Genomic DNA, 15,040 nt, shown 5'->3' with positions numbered 1-15,040 from the left:
ATAATAGCGTTAGCGTTCATATTATCTGCCTTTTAATAGCCAAAATAACAATCAATATTAAAACGAAGCTTCGTACCGTGCCACAATGGAACTACAAACGACATTACAATTACACTTTTTTTGCAGAATGTTGGTAACACTGTCAAACTAAACGACAACATAGGTTAACCGTAAGTTAAATAAATAGCATTTACTTAGAATACAAGTGAAAAAAAGTCAAATACATATTAAGGAAACTTACCTTCACTTATACTTGATATTTCTCAATCACTTTTACGATAAATCTAATTATTATGAACAATATCTCGATAAAAATAGATTTGGCGCGAATACGTCTACAGCAGTGATCGAATTGTCAATTTTTTGACAGACCATTTTTTTTCAAGGCATGTATCAATTTACAATGTTACCAGTACGGTCACAAATCTAAAGTGACCCATTCTTCAACGTCTTCAACTACTCCGCATAAATTACATTTGGGCGAGTCAACTTTACGCATCATAAACGCATAGCTATTTAAAGGAATGTAGACTTCACACTCGCGTTCGCGGCTTCGCGCCGCGATTCGCGCACGAGTGTGGAGGGCCCTCTACAGAAAGAGAACCATGGAGCACGAGGGAGTAAGGGTTGGATCGTTACGCACCTTGACGTGTGCATGCACAGCTTGACAGCTCCAAAGGGCCCTCCACACCCATGCGCGAATCGCGGCGCGAAGCCGCGAACGTGAGTGTGGAGTCGATTTCGCTGATTAGCGAACTAGGCTCCACACTCACGACGCACGCACGTGCACGTCTACGCACACGCAGCCGGTGTGCCAACCAATTTTAGATTTAATCAGATTGTACGAATAATTGCCCCATTTGTTACGTCAAGATTTCTATTCACTGTCAAAACATTATTTTTTAATTAATTTTGTCGCCTGGCAATAAAAACAGTCAAATTATTCCTGCGTCTGGTAACTTCAGTTTGTTCTTTCTTTTATAGATTTCGCACGGGCCCGCTCGCTTGTCGTAGCCGGTCCTCATATTGTATCTTCAGTTATTACAACGATCACAAGGCTATAAGCGGTCTCTCCAAAGTAAACTTCTCATCTCTTCGGTATGAGAGCCAAGGTATTGTATATTTTTATATTTCTTCTGTTGAATGTACATTATTCTTACTTCTTTTCTAACACGTACAATCCAACCTTACATTTTCGACACATTTTAATGTTTTTTCTTTTCTATTTCAGTGGCGTAAGAAGCGCATGCGAAGGCTAAAGCGTAAACGCAGGAAGATGCGTGCGAGGTCTAAATAAACTGGGTAAGCTGATTTTAATTTTATTTTTATATACTTTGATAACCTCTAAAACACGCCTTTTCCTAAAGCCGATTGCAAGGCCTTAGGTATTCTTGCAATTAGTTGAAAAGATGCTATCTGAACTATTACTTAGGTTTTAGGTTTGATTAATTAACGAATTCATCTCTAATCTATATTTATATTTCATATATCTTTATTGCTTTATCTATACAATTGACTAATGATGACTGATGTTAGTGATGCTGTTTAGATTGTCAATTGTATTTCAAGTGCAGCTAGTATCTCAGTGATACGAACGGAAAATTTCAGCTATCTCTTGGTTACTTGTGTATCGTTAACCACGTGTTCGTGTTTAAATAAAAATATATTTTCGATAGTGAAAGATGTAATTATTTTTAGAATGATTGAAGAATTTGAGGACTACATACTATCAGTTTTTATTTAATTGACCTTAGCTTTTATACAGGCTGGCTAAAAAATAAGTGCATTCCCGTTGCCAAGGCCAATTTTTTTTTCGCGATTTCGGGTTTGGCCCCATAATAAAAGTTATAAGGATTGCACTTATTTTTTAGCCACCGTGTATACACACTTACACATTCAAAAAAAAATAAAGCTTTCTACACTTTTCCTGCATTACAAAGCTAAGTTTTTATTTACTATTTACAATACTTAACATGGCTTGGATCTTAATATTTAGTTTATACTCATTACATTAGTTTACGCTGAGTTTTCTTGCCATTAGGTCAATATAAAACCTTCGTTTTTAGGGTTCCGTACCCAAAGGGTAAAAACGGGACCCTATTACTAAGACTCCGCTGTCCGTCTGTCACCAGGCTTGTATCTCATGAACCGTGATGGCTAGACAGTTGAAATTTTCACAGATGATGTATTTCTGTTGCCGCTATAACAACAAATACTAAAAAGTACGGAACCCTCGGTGCGCGAGTCCGACTCGCACTTGTCCGGTTTTTTAAACACTAATTACTATCAAACACTAAATGAAAATTTGAGGTTACCAAAGAGCATCCATGCTTTCTAAACACATCAATGTGCAAATTCATGAAAATTAATTTCAAATTTTAAAGCAAATATCCATAAGTATTTATTTAGAAACTTGGCATGTATATTTCATTACATGCAATGCAGGCTCTAGTAGGTAATTAATTTGAGAAAAAACAGGCAAATTTGTGTAGAGGAAAGCACATGGCCAAGTTTTCTCTTTACCTGCTAATAGTGCTATGAAAACTTTAAAGAAAAGGTGTGTTAATACCCCTATTAATTAATGAAAAGCTTCTAACCATATAACGCTCCACGAATTATTTAACCCTTAAAGCTGTCATGAGTGCCGTCCATGCCAGTAGAATACTAGCAGGCAGGCTAGAAACCTTCAGACTTACAAGAGTTATGATAGTCGCCATTAGATATATCGGAGCAGCCAAGGTTCTCACAAATATCTGAACACGCCTCTATTATCAGGGCGCTAGTGTGTTCAGATATTTATGGGCACCTCGACCCCTCTGGTATACCTGATGGCGACCTTTCAATTTATTAGAAGAGACAGTAAAACACCTAATGTTGCCCACCCTTGCCAGATAAAGAACGAAGGACTTTTTTGAGCAGGCTATCGAGAACCAAAGGAATTCAAAATGCTACCTATGAGCTCCATCATCCGGCACATGGAGATGGTGGAAAAAGCTCTTGAGTAGTTGACGGATCTTTCCTAGGGGGTAACTGCATATAAGATCCCTATGGGTTAAAGTGTATCCGTGAGGGCCCACAAAAACCATAAGACCTTTCAATGAGGGCTATCGTTTTTTTTGCTCACCAGTTGGCGCCTCTGTGACATTTGACATTTCGAACTATGGAAAAGACCACCATCTACACTAGCGCCCCTAGCGGCGAATTCATACGCGTTAGCCCTCATTAGTTTATAGCTTGTATAAAGTAGGTATGTTGATGTGTCTGACATTTCTGGATATGGCAATGGCAATATTATGTTTTTCAAGTTGTATAAAGGAATAAGGTGCAAAATGTTGGTCATATTTTTACACTTCACTATAGTTCGTTTTTTTTAGCATTAGAAAATAGGTTAACAATTTAGGTGTCTTTTTATTGAAAAATATTGAAAAACGCTTTTAAAATAAAAAAATTATTATGAAAGCAAAAGGTCGTATATGATTTATAATTGTAACATATTTGCTGTGACTTATTTTTCAAGCGATTTTTAATAAAAAGCCACGTCAAGATCTCTTACCTTCTTACTAATGCAAAAAAAACGAACTATAGATGGGTTAGTATGAACAAAGATAGATATAACTCCGTAATAGATGGATACAGTCTAAGGAAAAAACGTGCCTCGAAAATCACGAAAATTTGACTCAATCAGATGGCGCCACTAGTTTTGGCCTACACTCGTATAGAGGGCGTTGACTGTTTCGTTTGTTATTTATAATTTTAACGCATACCAGTGAAAGAACATGGGTCAAAATCATATAAAAATAATTAATGCAAATAAAAAAATAATTTATCCATATTTAAATACATTTTAACGTATTTTTTTAAATCTTCATTTTTAGTTTTAAAGTATGTCGATAGATGGCAGTGAATTTACAGTGGTTACAAAATTTACTATGACAGTACCGCTCTATCTTATTATATCCTCATTGATATGAATATTCAATTTTTGATGTTTGCTAAAAAACTTCCATACCTGTTAGTTTCAATACCTAGTACCTACAGTCAAGTGTAAAAATATGGGTGCACACATCATACTCGAAAATGTCCCATAGCTCTTATGTCAGTGAGTTATTTAGGGACATATTTTTGAGTATGTTATATGCACCCATATTTTTACACTTGACTGTACCTACCTACATTCGAAAAATCCTTTGGCTTGACTTGCAACTGTTAGATTTAGATTAATCAGTCATTGAAAATGGGCGTTTTCGAAAATAAATATTGAAAACCTGATTCTTTCAAATCTGGACATTCTTGAGCTCATTCCACTCGGAATCGACAGCATATCATCAGGGTTGAATATGCTAGTGATACCGAGTTGAAAGAACCCAAAAACACCAGGATCTGTGAGGATCAGGTATTTCAATATTAATACATTGAGTGGTTCGAATTGAATTTTTTCGAGCAAGCTGTGTAAATTGGGCACTGAAATAGTACATTTCGATGCTAGTGCGGAAAGTATGTCATTACTTCACGAGTACCGAGATGGGACGAGTGAAGAATGACATTTCCGCACGTGTATCGAACGACGTTTTTTAATACAGTTGCGAAAAAATAAGAAACTACAAGTAAGGAATTCGTAACTTATATTATTAATTCTGTGACATCATTGACATTATGAAGAGGTGTTTTTTTTGCTTTTATTCGACTAGAATGGATTTTGTTATTATTATTGAACCCACTTCAATGAGTTTTTTTTTTCAAATGCATGTTCTAAGACAGAAACAATTGTAAATTTAAAACATTGTACTATTATTACCTAAATATCGTTATTTACAATATCGAATGTTGCCTTTGGAAACTTAAAACATTCTTGCAGTAAGAAAAAACGCCTCTTCTTTGACAGGTGTTCCGTTCCATTCAGACAACTTATTAAGAACGGTTTTTCAACATTAAAAAATAAACGTGTTATGATACTTATAATGATGAAGAGGTAAGTAATAAAATATGAAATATGCATATTTTTCGTATTCCTACATTAACATTAGGTTTTTATGTTGATTACGACGTTTAAAGGAAACTAATATTAACACTCATCAATAAGTAGTCATGAATTGGAACAAGTAAAAATTTAAAAAAATTGGAAAAGTAAAAAGCACTAGTTCGCGAAAACCAACTTTCCGCACGCTAAACAGCCACTAAAAGTAGCACTTTTTGAGCAACTGTATTAAAAACATTATTTTGGTTTAGTCTCCTTAAAGAGGGCAAATAGTATGCACAAGCATAAAACTAATTAATTTTGTGAACTCGTGTTCTAGTAGGTATTATATTTTTGTCCCTCCCAGGCAGTCATGTTCTTTTTATAAGAATTATGCAAAGAATAGGAGGGTATATTATGTTGCTTACTCCACCCATTCAATGCAGGATGCATTAAAATGGACTAATATATGGCACACAAAAAAACTATGCCCTCTAGGTACTATTATTAATTCAAAATTGTGTTATTTAACAATTTTTTTTTCTTATTGTTACAGGTGCACTGGTGCAGTACTTAACATCTAAAACTCACTTGTGTATCAAATAAAAAAATACAAAAAAAAACATCTTTTTGTTTTTGTAATCAAATTTACCTATGTCTGAATTGCTTATAGTTTAGGAGGTTGGTATACATATATCAATATATAAAGTCTGTTTACATGCGTGCCGACTTGCCAAGCGTGAAGTCTGTTTACATTCGCGAGACGCGAGTGTAAACGGTGGGCTCGAGGGGAGAGGGAGACGAGCCGTTACTTGTAGCTCGCGCGCGAATGTAGGCCGTCACGGCGCGAAGCCGCGATTCGCGCATGAGTGTGGAGGGACCTTAACACACCATCGCACCGCACCGCGACCTTGGAGCAGTTCTAGGAAGGTCTAAGAGTAAAGTAAGTATAATAGGGCTACAGTATGGGGTTCTTTAAAAAAGGAGTGTACAGGTTTTTAAAGGGTCGGCAACGCGCATGTAATATCTGGTGTTTCAGGCGTCCATAGGCAACGGTAACTGCTTACCATCAGGCGGGACGTATGCTTGATTGCCACCGACTTGGTATAAAAAAACCGGCCAAGTGCGAGTCGGACTCGCGCACCGAGGGTTCCGTACTTTTTAGTATTTGTTGTTATAGCGGCAACAGAAATACATCTGTGAAAATTTCAACTGTCTAGCTATCATCACGCTTCATGAGATACAGCCTGGTCTTACTAATAGGGTCCCGTTTTTACCCTTTGGGTACGGAACCCTAAAAAAGAAGGTCACTCCAGACTACGCGGCGCGAAGCCGCGAACGTGTGGTAGATTTCGCCGATCAGCTAACTAGACTCCACACTCGCGTTCTCGGCTTCGCGCACGAGTGTGGAGGGGCTTTAGGTAATAGTTTGCTGGCCGGTTTAGGTAAGTAAAAGGAAATTATGGCTACTTTTAAAAATGATAATATGCCACATTGACTGTTTACTGTCGTTTTTAGGGTTTTGTTTATTATAGTAGCAGTACACATTATATTTTAAACATGGGGCGAATGGGCCAAATTAAATGGGAGAAAGCTCAACGATGTGCCCCAGTACATAATATTATTTCTTCCGATTTCCCCAGATATAATCCTCAACCCTGGAAATTTATGGTAAATATAAAAATAGCATACCTACTGCTACTGATAATAATTGTGGTCAATCGAAATTGTTTTTTCGCTAGGTAGTTAAATGACACAATTAGATCGTATTTACCACCGATTATATTTATATCCTTCACCATTAGCACAGTATTACAATATTCCCTACAGTAGCGCGACGAATGTACTTACGCAGAGCAACGGAGGGGAACTCGCGGGTGACGGGCGGCGCGGGCCGCGTACCAGTACCACAAACACGCTAGTTTGTGGTACCGAGCGCGAAGGGTAGACGCGGACGTGTTTTTATTTTACGTCAATTATCATCACTACATAATTATTAGTAATAATGTAATTATTTGTATTAACTAAGTTAAGGGCTACTTGCACTCAATCATGACGAGAAAAACCTCATAAAGTTTTATCAAAATTATGTAGTAGGAGGTACACGCAGCATTATTTACCTACCTATTAGGTAAATAGGTAGGTATGGAAATCTAATTCTACCGGCGGCTTCATGAAATTTATAAAATTGCCAAGTCTTAATCAATCTTATATAAATATACTACCTACCTAAGTATAAATGTAGGTATAGATATTTCCACAAAAACAAATGTAACAGTAACAGTATCGCAATATGCTGATGATTTCGTTTTATACACTGCGGCCAAGAACGTCAATGATGGTATAATTGAGATACAATCTGCTCTAAATATGATGAACCGTCTATTAAAGGAAAAGGGGCTATCAATTTCAGGGTCTAAGAGCAAAATATGCGTTTTTGGCAAATATATAAAGGCCGAGGCAATAAACATTAGCGTAAACGATTCAGCCTTACAAGTAGTTGATAATGTTAAGTACTTGGGGTTGTGGCTTGATCGCGGACTGAGATGGAAGCGACATATAGATGAAATAACACAAAAATTGACTAAATTTATCAATATTCTTAAAGTTCTCACAGGACCCCGTTGGGGAGTACATCCCAAACACTTAAGACGATTATATATAGCTCTTATACGTAGTCGATTGGATTACAGTAGCTTCCTTTATGACACGAGCGCAAAATGTCACTTATACAAGTTAGACAAAGTTCAAAACCAATGTATGCGAGTGATTGGTGGATTTATAAAAAGTTCCCCTATACATGTAATGGAAAATGAATTGCATATCCCCCCACTAAACATTCGTAGATATTATCTGGCTGGTAAATACTATTTAAAATCTAAACCCCTTTTGAATAATCCTACAATTAATTCCATTTGCAATTTATCTCAAATTCTCAGCTCTCGTCAGTATGGCATTAAAATACCTCTTTTAGTTTCGATTCACAATTGTCTAAAGGATGTCCTAATTCAGTCAAAAAAACAACTGGAAATGTTTACCTTAGATACTTGGATTAATAACATAAAATTGTCTGATGTCATTAAAATAAATTTAGAAACCGTAACGCAAGCGAAAAGACTATATGATAAAAACCAACTCAAAGCTAAATGCACTCAATATTTGGATGAAACATATGGGTCGCATTACAAAATATTTACAGATGGTTCCAAGAATAAGGAAATATCGGGTGCTGCCTTTTATGACCCCCAATGCAAGGTATCGGCTAAGTTCAAAATGTCTGCCAATATCTCAATTATGCAGGTCGAACTAGTTTCTATTGCAGAAGCATTATCTTGGATTGAATCAGTGGATGGAAAAGAATTTGTAATACTGACAGATTCAAGGAGTTCCCTTCAGCACCTGGCTCGATGCACCTCGAACTATCGAGGAGCACCGATAGCCTATTCTATACTAAAAACAGTTCGCACATTAAAACAATACGATAAATCGATTACCCTACAATGGATACCGTCCCATATAGGTCTTACAGGTAATGAGGTGGCAGATATTTTAGCAAATGAGGCGGTTAGCGACGGAATCCCGTTTAGTATAGTACCTACATTTATGGATTCAATTCACCTAGTCAAAAAACAATGTAGGCAAATGTGGAGTGAATACTTTGATTGTAGATCGGTAGATAAGGCGATATGGTATAAAACGATCCAGCCACAACTTCTAAGGAATCCATGGTTTGAGGACTCGTCCATGGGTCGACGCGAACTAGTATTAGCATTTAGACTACGTTCCGGACACATCCCATTAAATAAATTTGCGTATCTAATGAAAAAGGTGCCGTCGCCAAACTGTGACGAATGTGACATTTTGGAGGATGCATACCATGTCATCATGGAGTGTGTCCGAAACGAAAGTGAGAGAAAGGATATGAACGTAACCTTATTTGAAGTTGGGGGTTGCAACCAAATTTTGGGGCACCCACTATCTGAGGATGCAAAATGTTTATACAAACTTGTTGCGCTTGGACTAAATAGAAGATAGTCACATTTTTGTATACGCACAGAGCGACATCGTCACAAAAGTGACAAAGCTCTTTAAACAAGGATTAAAAAAAAAAAAAAAAAAAAAAGACTGTTTATTCATTCTCTCCCCTACCCACATCTCATACACAAGTCCACCTACAATCGTTATTAACCGCAGTTGCTTGCAGCGTGGGAGCACCCGCAACAAGGAATTCCTGCACTCTGGTCAAGTCCGGTTTACATTCGCGTGCCGCACCACGAGACGCGAGTGTAAACGGTGGTCTCGTGGATCGGCTCGCGTGGAGGAGCGGTTTTTTGGGCACGAGTCATAGGGTTCGCGCGGGACGCGCGCTTTGTTTACATTCGCGTTCGGCTGTCATTCGGTTACAAACCTTATAATACCGTGCCGTTTGTGTTTAAAATTGATTAGCTCGACGAGCTTACCAACTGTGGCTGAGACACGAGACGAGCCGCGAGCCTCGCCACGAGACGCGAGTGTAAACGGTGGGCTCGAGGGGTAGAGGCCTCTCTCTAGGGAGACGAGCCACGAGCCCACCGTTTACACTCGCGTCTCGGCTCGTGGCTCGCACGCGAATGTAAACCGGACTTAAATCTAGCATCAGAAGCGCAGGATACTTGGATGCTGGCAGCGCACGAGCGAACGTTGTCTCTAATCTCCATCCTACGGGGAGGCCTTTATCCAGCAGTTTCGGCTAATATGATAATTAAACTACATCGTTTCCAGGAGGGTAAATCGCGCATAGGATGGCTGCTCTCGTACGAATACCAAAGAATGTGGATTGCTGAAAGAGACCTCTGGAAAAAACGAATGTACCCTGAGAACACCGCTTTTAACGTTGACATAGTAAAAAGTTACGTCTTGAGCTTCAAAAATGCCCAGCAGCCCCCAAAACCTGAGAAAAAGAAAATGTTTAAAATGAAAAAGTAAGACCTACAAACACCGTCGTTGTTGTGGATGATAGATGAGCTCACGACGCCCCCATTTCCCTTTTCAAATTGTTGGCTTTTTCTCTGTTTAGACCAAAGAGAATTAAGTAGAGTAAGGGCCGGTTGCATCAAACCGTCTGTCACCATTTTACCGTTCGCTAAATTTTATTGTATGGAAAGTTTCATAGTTCTCTGTTGCTTGACGTTAATCACACGTTAATCAGTATGTTAATTGTGATTGGTGCAACAACTGGCCCATAAAGTGCTCACTCCTCACTCCATATCAGTTTTGATACCGAAACGACTATTATGTTCGTAGTCGACATCTAGCATCAAGTAGCGGAATATCAGTACTGCTACTCGACACTAGATGTCCCGTGTGTCGCGACTGACAAAAAGTGTATTGCTCAACAATTTATAACCATGAATCTAGTATAACTGGATCGGTCATGAGGGGTGGGGGAAAATGACCGAACGGGATAGTCTTATGTATCTTTCAGTAGGAGTAGCAGAGAAAGCGCTGTTATTGTTTGTCCTTGTCATAGTTTCACTTTTCCACCGCTGCCACAACCGAGGTTGTGGCAAACAAATAAGTACGTGACATGTGATGTTTGTTCGTTGCTTGTTTAATTATCGTTGTTTTGTATGAAATTGTGCTTTCTCTTATGAAATATAGTGATGGTTAGCGTTTTTAATTGCTTGAACTTTGATAAAATACTGGTGAATTGTTCTGTAATCGGCTGTAATAGCCGCTCTGAGCAAAAATATGAGATCATAACCTTTCACACGTAAGTACGGTATTTTACACCTTCCTCTTAACGCAATATGTGAGAATAACACCGTAAAATTACGTTACACTTAAAGCAATGTAGAAACAAACGATTTCAATAAAAATATCACAATTATTTACGCAAATTAACAAAACATTATTTGTAAAATTATCCGCCCAAATTACGTAGGTAGGTAGGAGTCTGAGGTCAGCCATTTTTAAACTTCTTCTTAATTTAGCTGCATAACAATCATGTTAGGGATACCAGATGAAAATATCATAATTTTATGGGTAATTTTGACCTCGAAGTTTTTTCGTAATTCTAATTCCAAAAAATAAATAAACAAATGTTGTGAAGATTAAATGTGGTGTGGTGTAATTGGTGTGATTGCGATTTGTGATTTCTTTAAATTAAAACCCATAATACATTTTATTTTACGTTTTATTTACTAAACATGTTTAGTTTTGTACCACCTGCGCGAATTATAGGAGGTATTTCATTGTTTATACGCCTAAAAAGAACGACCCATTGACATTTTATTTAACAATTTTTTAATACCGTCAAACAAGGTAACTTTGCCTCCAGGGTAATCGCCCCAACGTGATATCAAATATTGGGGTAATTTTTACCAATATGGTATCCCCACGTTTATGACGTCATCTATGTCTATCCCTTACGGGCGCACGCGTATAGCTGGTCTATGTAATGCTAGGTCTATGTTTATAACTAATATTATAAGCATAAAGGACCCTCCACACTCGTGCGCGAAGCCGCGAACGCGAGTGTGGAGTCTAGCTCGCTAAACAGCGAAATCACACTCGTGGTCGCGGCTTCGCGCCGCGTAGTCTGGAGCGCGCTTAAGCAGTTAAAAATAGAGCTCCGGTTAACCCGGTATAATATTAGCTGACAATCGTTGACCGTTAAGAATTTTAATAACGTAAGACACGTAAATAATGCTAAACAAACTGTATTTTTGTGTTTATCAGGTCATATTCTAAAATAATATTTTCTGGTTATAGAAAATACCTCCGCGTGTTTTTTTTTTATATATCTATTATTTCAGCAGCTTAATACTGCACAATACGTTATTGTTTGTCCTTGCCACAGTCTCACTTTTTTTTTTATTCCCGACCGTAAATTTGTATGGTTTATGGTGGGCTACAAATTTAATCGACCAATCTTATTGTCGCATTGCCATTGGATCGGTCATGACGGGTGGGGCGAAATGACCGAACGGGATAGTATTATGAATGGATGGCATAGAAAGGATGCCAATCTCTTATGGCAGAATTGTTACAAAAGTGACCGCTTTCAGCTTTAAATTATTAGTTCCTAATCGCTCCGGTGGCGCTAGTTAGGCTCTGGGACATGAGTATAACATGAACCATATAAGGCAACAAATAACCCGACCAAATTACGTAGGTTGTTTTTGGTAGTATTTCGGTGTATAGTGGCGCCGCCTAATTACTGTTTTTTGATGGACACTTTTCATACATAGAGATTTGGCTCCTTTATATAGTCTCCATGGTATTATGTATCTTTCAGTAGTAGTGACAGAGAGCAATATATTACTTTTTGTCTTTGTCATAGTTTCACTTTTCCACCGCTGCCACAACCGAAATTGTGGCAAACAAATAAGTACGTGACATGTCATGCTTGTTCGTTGCTTGTTTAATTATTGTTGTTTTTTTTATGAAATTGTGCTTTCTCTTATAAAACATAGTGATGGTCTGATGGTTAGCGTTTTGAATTGATAAAATAATGGTGAATAGTTCTGTAATCGGCTGTAATAGCCGCTCTGAGCAAAAATATGAGAACATAACCTTTCACGCGTAAGTACGGTATTTTTAACCGACTTCAAGATTTCAAAGGAGGAGGTTCTCAATTCGTTTTTTTTTTTTTTTAAATGTTTGTTACTCCATAACTCCGTCATTTCGGGACCGAATTTGAAAATTCTTTTTTTGATTGTAAGTATATACATACAGATTGGTCCCGTTTTTGTCAAAAAGCAGTTCTGATGATGGGATCCATGAGGAATCGAGGGAACTCCTCAAATGTTAAAGGCATACATATAGTGATTTTAGTATTTACATCAACAAATCAAGCACTTACATAAAAAAAAAGTGACATTTGATGAAGTGGAACTGCTGATGATGATCAGAACGGAACTCTTCAATGACGCATAGTTCACGTTTGGCGATTTGTCCTCTTCGTTATGTTTGTTAAGCAAGTTAGGTTTTCAAGAAACATTTTTGTCAAGCTTGAGTTCTGATGATGGGATCCATGAGGAATCGAGGGAACTCCTCAAATGTGAAAGGCATACATATAGCGATTTTTGTATTTTTATCAACAAATCTAGCATTTCCATTTTAAAAAGTGACATTTGCTGAAGTGGAACTGCTGATGATGATCAGATTGGAACTCTTTAATGACGCATAGTTTACGTTTGGCGATTTGTCCACTTCTTTGTGTTTGTTAAGCAACTTAAGTTTTTAAGACATATTTTTGTCAAGCTCGAGTTCTGATGAGGAGACCCACGAGGAACCGAGGGAACTCCTCAAATGTGAAAGGCATACATATAGTGATTTTTGTATTTTCATCAACAAATCCAGCATTTACATTTAAAAAAAGTGACATTTGATAAAGTGGAAACTGCTGATAACGATCAGAATGGAACTCTTCGATGACAGTCCACGTTTGGCGATTTGTTTTCTTCCTTATGGACCCAGACCTAAACTTGGACCCGGACTCGGACCCGGACCCGGGTCTGAACATGGACCCCAACCGGACCCAGACCCGGACCGAACTCTGACCCAGACTTGGACCCGGCCAGCCGGACACGGACCCGGACTCTGATCCGGACCAAAACCCGGACCCGGAAATGTTACTAGAAAAGTGGGTTAGGTGGGTGGTTGGGTTTTGAACTGCGATTCTCACAGAACAGAACTGCTATCAGAAAAGTAGGTTAGGTTAGAGCTGTGACCCTTACAAAAACGAAATGCTGCTAGAAAAGTGGGTGGTTTTACCTCCTTTTCTACATAATTAGGCAAAAGATGCTGTCTTTTTCATTTTATTGTCTGGAATCTGAGAGTGCACCATAAGTGAACTTTCAGCGGCCCCCATTGAAGTCGGTTTTTTTTTCTTAAAAATGATACACCTTTCTCTTAACGCAATATGTGAGAATAACATCGTAAAATTACGTTACACTCAAAGCAATGTAGAATCAAACGATTTCAATAAAAATATCACAATTATTTATGCAAATTAACAAAACATTATTTTTAAAATTATCCGCCCAAATTACGTAGGTTGTTTGTGGTAATATGTCAGCTACTCAGACGAGTCTGAGGTCAGCCGTTTTTAATCTTCTTCTTAATTTAGCTGCATAACAATCATGTTAGGGATACCAGACGAAAATATCATAATTTTATGGGTAATTTTGACCTCGGAAGTTTTTTCGTAATTCTAATTCCAAAAAATAATATAAACAAATGTTGTGAAGATTAAATGTGGTGTACATTAATTGGTGTGAATAATGTGATTGTGATTTGTGATTTCATAAAATTAAAACTCATAATACATTTTATTTTACGTTTGATTTACTAAACATGTTTAGTTTTGTACCACCTGCGCGAATTATATATAATTATTTCATTGTTCATACGCCTAAAAAGAATGGCCCATTGATATTTTATTCAACAATTTTAATACCGTCAAACTTTGCCTCCGGGGTAATCGCCCCAACGTGATATCAAATATTGGGGTAATTTTTACCAATATGGTATCCCCACGTTTATGACGTCATCTATGTCTATCCCTTACGGGCGCACGCGGTAGGCCGCATCTATGTAATGCTAGGTCTATGAGGCGAAACGTCCAGTTTAAATGTAACGTCCTTGTGTCGCTCCCAGCATCCTTAATTATATAGTTGGTCAAGCAAATCTTGTCAGTAAATAAGAACAAAAAGAACTATACTCATCCTATTCTTTTGGGTGCTAGTACTAGTGTAAGACAAAGATAACATGATTATCTCTGTCTATGTTTGAAATAAGACAGTCCTTTGACAAACTATATCTTTTATATTTGTTCAGGTTTGAAGGTATCGGCAGTAAAACTACAACTAAACGTTCCAAAGATGACAAGGCGATGAAGTACAAGAAAGATCTAAAGAATAAGAAGCCTGAGAAAAAAGAAGAGGCCTGAACATTGAATCAATTGTCTCTAATTTCTGAGCGGTATTTTTACTACGACGATTTGTTATTCTAGTCTAGTGAAATCTATGCAATTGGGTGAAAACTAGTGAAATCTCATATTTTCTCTTTATTTGTACTTTTTAATTATTTTATACGATT

The 15,040-nt window shown here is 37.6% G+C and overlaps 1 protein-coding gene across 1 annotated transcript; it reads left to right on the top strand.

Moving 5' to 3' along the window:
• The first annotated feature begins 6,489 nt into the window (after window positions 1-6,489).
• LOC134741149 (uncharacterized) lies at window positions 6,490-14,937 on the top strand. The gene is made up of 3 exons (XM_063673920.1): window positions 6,490-6,625; window positions 9,716-9,915; window positions 14,780-14,937. The coding sequence occupies exons 1-3, from the start codon at window positions 6,515-6,517 to the stop codon at window positions 14,889-14,891; spliced, it is 423 nt and encodes a 140-aa protein (XP_063529990.1). The 5' UTR covers window positions 6,490-6,514; the 3' UTR covers window positions 14,892-14,937.
• Window positions 14,938-15,040: the final 103 nt, after the last annotated feature.

The sequence above is a fragment of the Cydia strobilella genome, chromosome 4, assembly GCF_947568885.1.
Source record: "Cydia strobilella chromosome 4, ilCydStro3.1, whole genome shotgun sequence".
Classification (NCBI taxonomy): Eukaryota; Metazoa; Arthropoda; class Insecta; order Lepidoptera; family Tortricidae; genus Cydia; species Cydia strobilella.
The sequence above is the reverse complement of the archived record's forward strand: the minus strand, read 5'-3'. Positions and strand labels throughout refer to the sequence as shown.

What these genes read in the sequence shown, in the direction of transcription:
- LOC134741149 (XM_063673920.1), top strand. Translation starts at nt 6,515, where the DNA reads ATGGGGCGAATGGGCCAAATTAAATGGGAGAAAGCTCAACGATGTGCC. An exon ending in CTCAACCCTGGAAATTTATG is followed by an intron (nt 6,626 to 9,715) that starts GTAAATATAAAA and finishes CATCGTTTCCAG; the next exon opens with GAGGGTAAATCGCGCATAGG. An exon ending in AAAATGTTTAAAATGAAAAA is followed by an intron (nt 9,916 to 14,779) that starts GTAAGACCTACA and finishes ATATTTGTTCAG; the next exon opens with GTTTGAAGGTATCGGCAGTA.